Source organism: Rhyacophila brunnea, unplaced genomic scaffold (genome assembly GCF_057557595.1).
Source record: "Rhyacophila brunnea isolate RB1 unplaced genomic scaffold, BYU_Rbru_1.0 scaffold_13, whole genome shotgun sequence".
In the NCBI taxonomy this organism is placed as follows: Eukaryota; Metazoa; Arthropoda; class Insecta; order Trichoptera; family Rhyacophilidae; genus Rhyacophila; species Rhyacophila brunnea.
In genome coordinates, this window is record NW_028232785.1 from 15351134 (window position 1) to 15359632 (window position 8499).

The 8499-nt window shown below is 33.4% G+C and overlaps 1 protein-coding gene across 1 annotated transcript; it reads left to right on the forward strand.

Moving 5' to 3' along the window:
• The first annotated feature begins 4338 nt into the window (after nt 1–4338).
• LOC147076629 (uncharacterized) lies at nt 4339–7881 on the forward strand. The gene is made up of 3 exons (XM_085941310.1): nt 4339–4692; nt 6208–6357; nt 6578–7881. Exons 1-3 carry the CDS (start codon nt 4546–4548, stop codon nt 7766–7768), a joined length of 1488 nt encoding a protein of 495 aa, XP_085797436.1. The 5' UTR covers nt 4339–4545; the 3' UTR covers nt 7769–7881.
• Nucleotides 7882–8499: the final 618 nt, after the last annotated feature.

Genomic DNA, 8499 nt, shown 5'->3' on the forward strand with positions numbered 1-8499 from the left:
TTTCAACCTATTTTTTCAAATCAAATGTATTTATTCCTAAATAATAAAAATTATGGTTTCTCAAATTCTCCGTTATATTTTTAGAAGAAACCAAAAACCCTATTGTCAACAGTGATGATGGGTCCCTACTAGAGATTTTCAACGCGTACAATATTTTTTACCGAATGAACCTGACACTGATTTTAATTTCTGACGTGTGCTGCGCTGTCATGTTTTCCAGTTAATTCAGACCATTGCCGACTGAAAAGGGTTATCTTTATGATGATAATATTCTAAAGATGGCGGTGTTCAGACGGTATAAGCCGTATTATTTCGTAATAATGACAGTTGTATTCGATAATATTCCATTACTAGCTGAGCCAGCTGGCTCTCGCCAGTCTGTCTCGCTAGGTCTTGCAGACGGCTTGGCGGTATTGTATATTAATATAATTGTGAAGTATGCATAAACGGCGCCATAGTTTTCCCTTCGGGATGGATTTTCATTTACGTCAGACATTTTGACATTTCGCTGATCAGTTTTACAATTTGCATCTCCTCATTGCCAATACAAATTTGGAGTCATATGCGTTGTCTATTCTGGAGTCAGGCCTTCACAATATCACCTGACACCACTTCAGGCTGCTAGGCCTGCTATAGCAGTGGATTGATCCTGGTTGATAATGATTTAAATAATATGTATAACACCAATTATTGTTGAATACCTTTTAAATATTTTTGGGTTATATGAGCCAATTGAATGTATATAAGTTTCATTGGTTTAAAAAAATTATCATTTAACAGCCATAAAAAAATGTTACTTTATTAAATTTTGAAATAATATTCTATGGTTGATCCAGTATTGCCATGTCTACTGAAATTTCAGTAGATCAACTGATATTTTTTGCCAATATACTGAATTTTTGATTTTTTTTCGAAATTCAAGAAATCTACTGATATTTATGTTTCTCCACAATTGTAAATTAACTGATGATTCTTTCAATAATAAACTTGAAATGATTTACGCATGACCTTTTTTGATGTTATACACTTCTAAATTTACATAAAAAGCATTGTAACTCTACCCAAGAGCGCCATTTTACCCATTAATATCATCATTGTTTACAGTAAATTAACATTATTAGTTATTGTTATTCTTATTAGTTTTAAATCATATCTAATAAACCACATTTTTCAAAATCTACTGATATTTTATGAAATCTACTGAATTTTTTGTCAAAATCTACTGAAATTTTAAATTTTGACTTGGCAACACTGGGTTGATCGCATAGTCAGTGTTGCCATGTCTACTGGAATTTCATTAGATCTACTGAAATTGTTGTCAGGAAAAGAAGAAATAATGATATTTGTGATCAACAAAAGTCACTTTTTACATGATTTTTTAAAAGACACTTGTGAGATTATGTCAATATGCACGCTTTCACCAAACACAATCGTTGAATTTCATACATTTTTGTCAATCAATGGTATTTTGAAGAAAAAATCAAAAAATCTACTGAACTTTGAAAATGTTAGTTGGCAACACTGGTTGATACCTTTTAAATATTTTTGGGTTATAATGAGCTAATTAAATGTATATAAGTTTCATTGGTTCAAAATAAAAATTGATTCAACAGCCTTACAAAAAAAAAAAAAAAGTGACATCATATTTTAAAATTTTCCTTGGTGTCGTAAAACGCCGATATGTCGTACGCCCGCGTTTCAATGAAATGATCAGTTTTAATCGGAATTCGTATAAATGTTATTGTTTATTTGAATATTTATAGTTATCTATGGGTGCTTGTTATAAATGTGAGTTATTATATAGTACTTACCTAATGTTTTTTAAAATGATCTGTAATAAAAATAAATACCGTTAAGTTATTAGAATACAATTAGGTATTATCCTTATTAAACTGACATTGATCCATTCAAAATCATAAATAAATAGATAAATGTTAAGAAAGTTGAATGATTTTGTAATTTTGACACTATGTGTAATAAAATTGACAATTTTGAGGTAGTCTATTATAAACCGACATATTTAGTGCACCTTACACCGTTTTGGTTATTTTGAGGAGACTCTTTTGACTGGATATTCCAAACGGATGCGGTCGTTTTTGTTCAGGACATTTTGACGGGGTTCTTAGTGAAAATGGAAAAATGAGAATTTTTCGCGTAATTTAAATGGAAAACCAATAAAAACTTCATGAAAAATCATGTTATTAAATTACTCAAAGTGTGCATTTAAAAAATGTGGAAAAAAAATGTTTGGTTTTAAAACTTGACGGCCACTCAAGTATCTAGCTTAATATAAGAGATAAAATTTTTTAAAATCGTGCTAAAAGTTTACATAAATTAACTTAATCGGATGCACTAAACAAAAAAATTTTAAGGCAAATTTAATGGTTCAAGTATCAAGTCACTAAATTTTAAAAAATAATATCTCTCACGATATAATCGATAAAACAAAAAAAGCACGTGCACAAACGTAAGCCAATTATAGACAAATTGATGACTTAATAAAAAGTTAAAAAAGTTTGTTGGGTGGTTCTACTTAACGTTCATCAAATATTTGATATCAAATAACTCACGCACTATATGAAAAAAAAAATAAAAAAAAAGTATGCAGAATTGCGCACTAGCTATGCAGCAAGAGATTTCACTACAAAATATTTTTTTAAACCCACCCAGTCAGGTTTTGCATACAAACTTTAAAATTAAATAGCGCGCTGAATATAGGTGAAAAAGAAAAACAAAATCGTGCACTAACGTTCACTATCAACGCACAAGTGTTTACAATTTAAATTTAAGGAAAAACACATGTTTAGTGACACAAGTATCCAGCATTTAGCTGGGTCACCCAAATTGAAATGCGAATAACCCCCTTAATGTGCGTGCACAAACGAATGCACACAAAAAAAGTTGAAATTTCAACATTGGGTGACCCAACGTTTGGCTGGAACACCCAATTTGAAATTGGAATTTTTCGGTTATTATAGGTGCACAAACGAAAAAAAATCGTGCACAAACGTGCACTAACGATGCACAAACAAATGCACGCAAAAAAAGTTGGAGTTTTAACATTGGGTGTTCCAGGTAAATGGACCTGTATACAAACCTGCTTTCAGTCCGCCACGGCTGCTAAATAGGGAAGGAAAGTAAAGAAAGTATTGGATTATAAAACTGCTTAATGTTACAATTACAATAAGGGAAGAGAGGTTCTGTTGAAACATGGCACTTATTGTAACAATAATTAGCCTAAAACCTAATAAAAGCCTTGTGTATAGAATAGACCCGCAGAAATGAATAAAACTATAGTAAGTAACTACTATGTAAAGCCAGTGCTCACCTACGCATCGGACACCTGATCATTTTCTTTGCGAAATGAACGAGCCCTGAACATTTTTGAAAGAACAATAATTCTCCGCCGTATATATGGACCTATCAGGGACGCCACCAATTGGAGGAGGAGATATAATGCTGAGCTCTACGGTCTGTACGAAGATTACAGCGCAATTCAATCAATTAAGATTGGGAGACTGCGATGGCTAGGTGACGTGCACCGTATGCATGACAATCAACCGGCAAAGAGAGTGATGTCCAGCATTCTAATACGGCGTAGAAGAAGAGGCAGGCCAAAGAATCGTTGGTTGGGTGGAACTGCCAGTGACAGCCGTATTCTGGGGGTTCCTAATTGAAAAGCGGCCACACTAGATAGGGACAGGTGTAGGGAGCTGTTGGAGAGACCAAGACCCACACCGGGTTGTCGCGCCCCTAATGATGATAATGATGATATACCTACTATATGTTTTGACGGTTAGATAATTGTTATAAGGTAGGTACCTACTTATACATAGTTCGAACGAAATAATATGTACATTTTTTTAACATTGATAAAATGCATTTGTATTGAAATACTTACAAAATAGGTAAGTACCCCAAAAGGATTGACATTTCAATATTTCCGTCCCGTAAAATTGATGAAAAATCAAAGAGATTGGACTCTTCAATCTTTTTGTGCAAAGTACTATAATTTAGTTGGTAGGTAATTGAAAATTTGGCAAGCCGAGAAGAAAGTAGGTTGGAAAAGGTCAAAAAAACCCTTGACTTTGATGTAATAAACCTACCATTATTCAAAGAGATTGGACTCCTCCCTAATCTCTTTGCCATTATTCCTGTTTACTCGTGATATAGAGATGTAGATCGTATTTTTTCGCCTTGTGGTCTTTTTTACGCCTTTTTCATGTATTCCCTTGCTTTTATCTCACTAGCCACATTCTTCATGATATTACTATCGTTGAAAAAAAAGTGACTTTAATAATATGTAGGCATTTTGGTCGGAGAGCTTGCCTCAATGATGGCAACACTGATTGTAATTTGTGACGTGGCTAGCTGTGCTTTCATGTTTTCCTGTTAATTCAGAGCATTGCCGACTGAAGAGGATTATCGTTATAATGATATTAATCTAAAGATGCGCGGTGTTCAGACGCTTTACGCCGTGTATTTCGCAATAATGACAGTTGGATAGTTATTCGATAATATTCAATTATTATTAACTAACTAACAATGGATATAAAGCGAGAACCAAGCGAGGATAAATCCGATTCAGAAGTACAACGTTTTTACGTTGTGCCAATTGAATGTTCAAACTTTCCTGACGACAATATTGATTTAAAACAAGAGAATTTCGGAGATGCTGATTGCAGTTTTGAGGTTAGTTTTTGACAGAAGCTGATAAATTAATGTTTATATAATAAGTTTGATAAGGAAATCTTAAAAAATGTGATTGTCGTTCTTAGCTGTAATGTTAATTCCAGGCAATAAACACACTTGTATAACAGTAGGTACTACTTAATATCAACAATTATTGAGTTTCATATGATATAAATAATACAAATGCACGACTAAGTTGATGAAATCAACTTTAAAATTTAAAATGGCATTGTAAATTCTACATTACTGTGTGTGTCTCTCTCTTTCTCTTGGTCGTTACCTCATGGTCGAAGATCGTGATCACATTTAAATTCCGTTGTCTTCTGAGCGACCAACACAAACATGGACCCTCCAAACCAACCCGCCCCGCACCACACTTTGTCTTAATCGAGCGTATCACGAGACCCTACGTTACGTTTGGTGTGAAGCATCAGCAGTTGTTTACGCCCGGGAATGTATCAGGAGCAGATACCCAAGTGCGCTTTGGCTGATTTTACTGAAAGACGCAAATTAATAATAAAAAAGTACCATAGCAGAGAAGGGCACGGAGACTTGACAGAATAGAATAGATTTAATGATATAAATAAGATACAAAGTTAAAACATTACAGACAAAGAAACTATGTGAAGAGATCTTCATGTCCGCAATAAGACTCTGCAATTTTTTTAAATGCAATATAAGTGGCTTTTGTGGCGACCATTTTGGACCGCCCGATGGGCCCAACAGCTGATTGAACCAACTTTAAGCATATCTTCTCTCCTTGAGCTTCTCTTCTGAGCGACCAAGATTTTCCATCCCTCTCGGTCCTCCCCTATCTCAGGTGTGAAGGCTGTCCACAGTAAGCTCATTTACTTGATTGCTCCAGCTCCAGACCCTGTCTTCTCCTTTGCCTTCTCTGGAGGGTACCCAAAACCACCAGCTTCCAGGTTATCCGGTCCGCACCGAACAGTATGTCCATATAACCTGAAGACGGCTCAGACATATTGTTGAGAGCTGTTAGTTTATCTGTAGTGTTTGGATAATTGACTGCTTCATCCTGTGCGCCATCCAAGAAACATGAAGCATTCAGCGCCAATAGCACATCTCATTAACACATCTCCCTTGCCCTCAGGGTCCATGATTCAACAACGTACAAAAATTTGGAGGACACCAATATTCGCAAAAGCATAACTGTTTTTAACATTTTATAAATCAGTGCATCTATTCATACACAAGGCTGCTATCGGCAGCTATCTAGGGTACCTAGTTTATCATATTTTTATATTGAGTTAGGTATTATAATTGTTACACAAAGTAAGCCGTCTAAAAATGTCAAAACTGTCAATCTCACTCTGATTTAACACAGCCAAAGAAAGTGCTGTTAAAACATGGTACTTTTTGATAGTTCAGACGAAACACTTATTGTAACAATTAACCGTCTCATTTCATACATATGATAAACTATCCACGATTGGCGAAAAATTCATGTCTTGCATGAATTTTATATTATTACATTAAAAATTATGTTATTTGCAGAAGCTTGAAAACGATCTGATCAATATAAAGTCTGAGAATGATAAAGAGGTAATCGTCATCAAAGAAGAATTTGTTGACAACGCAATCAGCCTAATTAACAATGAGAATCCTCGACCTGGCTGCTCTAAACCAAAAAAAAGGCCAGATCAGGTACGTTCAATTGTAACGTTTATTTTTAAGCTCGATAGAACTTTAAATAGTTAAAGTAACACATGTTAACTTTTAATGATTTTTACACATTTTTTATTATTTTTAAACAATTAGCTGACAAAGCAAATAGTACCTTTCCAACCGATATTAGGGATCAAAATCATATTTTATTTATTTTAATATAATTGAACTGAAAATACCAACTCTATGCTTTTTACAGATCTCTACTCAGCAGTATTTCACAGTACGTTATAGTAAACCTCTGGACATCGTCAGAAATGATACAGTTGACCTGGTCAACAATAAAATAGCATACGCATTTACTGACGTCAAAGATATGACGAAACAGCATTCAGAGATAACAATAGATGAACAAAACGTCAAAAAGGAAGTTCAGAATATATACGTGCAAAAGGAAGTTCAAATTAAGTTGAGAAGAGTTACATATTTTCCGCGTAACTTTATTTGCAAAGACTGTTGTGGAGTGTTTGGATCTGTAAGTCATCTAAATAGTCACTTCATTTCGTGCATGAAGTCTAAGCGGATTGAGTCATATGATACGCTGACTGGCGAAAAACATAGTGAATGCAATGATCGATCATATAAAATCTCGAAGCGTGGTATTCAGAAGGAATATATTGGTGAAAAACTACATCAATGCGATGTATGTCCTAAAAGTTTTCAGCGAATTGATAATCTTAGATCACACAAGAAAACACATTCTGGCGAAAAACCACTGCAATGCGATGTGTGTTTTAAATTTTTTCAATTCAATTGTAGTCTCAAAAAACATAAAATGACACATACTGGCGAAAAACCACATCAATGCGATGTGTGTTTTAAAAGATTTCTGCATATTGGTAATCTCAAAACACACAAAATGACACACACTGGTGAAAAACCACATCAATGCGATGTGTGTTTAAAATTTTTTCAACGAAATATTGTTCTCAAAAGACATAAAATGACACATACTGGTGAAAAACCACATCAATGCGACGTGTGTTTTAAAAGATTTCTGCAAAATGGTCATCTCAAAACACATAAAATGACACACACTGGTGAAAAACCACATCAATGCGACGTATGTTCAAAAAGATTTCCGCAAATGAGTGATCTCAAAAAACATAAAATGACACATACAGGCGAAAAAACACATCAATGCGATGTGTGTTTTAAAAAATTTCTGAAAAATGGTGATCTCAAAATACATAAAATGACACATACTGGCGAAAAACCATATCAATGCGATGTGTGTTTTAAAAGATTTCTGCAAATAAGTAATCTTAATAAACATAAAATGACACATACTAGTGACAAACCACATCAATGCGAGGTATGCATCTATAAATGTACGACGCTCAGTTATCTTAAAAGGCATAAATTAAGACATTCTAGTGGAAAACCTTAACAGTTCAGTTTGTTGTTACATAAAAAGGTATATTGTTGTTTGCTATCAATTTGTTACATCGATAACAACTGAAAACAACTTAGCCATCCTTACTTATTGACGTGACCCGGCTCGCGGCTAGCTCAAAATGTTAACCGGGCCGTCACTAAGGAGACTAAAGATGAACTAGGAGGGTGGATCTCCCTTGTGGTAATACAACTTTTGATTATCCGTAAATAAAACTCTTGGTTGGTGTGATACCAAATTTATTCAGGTTCTATGTTCACAGTGTCACAATCATATTATTTATTATTCTTCGAACAATCAAAACTTATGAAGATGTCCGTAAACTATTTATTTAATCATTATATAATCTTTATGAAACCTTTCAAAAGATTTCGAAATGTTTCAACTCAATTCGAGGAATGTACACGTAAATGTTCGTTAAATATTTTTATTTCGTAAAATATTTTCTTATACAATGTCACAATCGTATTATATTCACATAATATTAATTTTATAAAATAGCTTTTATTTTATTAACTGCTTACAAAAAGTTCATTTATATTTATAAACTTGTTTAAGAAAAGTTTGTTTATTATTTATGAATATAGTTTCTAAAATTTGTTATTATAATTATAAAATAGTTTCTAAAGTTTATTATTATTAATTACAAACTCGATTTAATAATTTGTTTTTATTTAAAAACAAACTCTTGCGTAATTTATTTCGATTATGTCATCCCGAAAAAA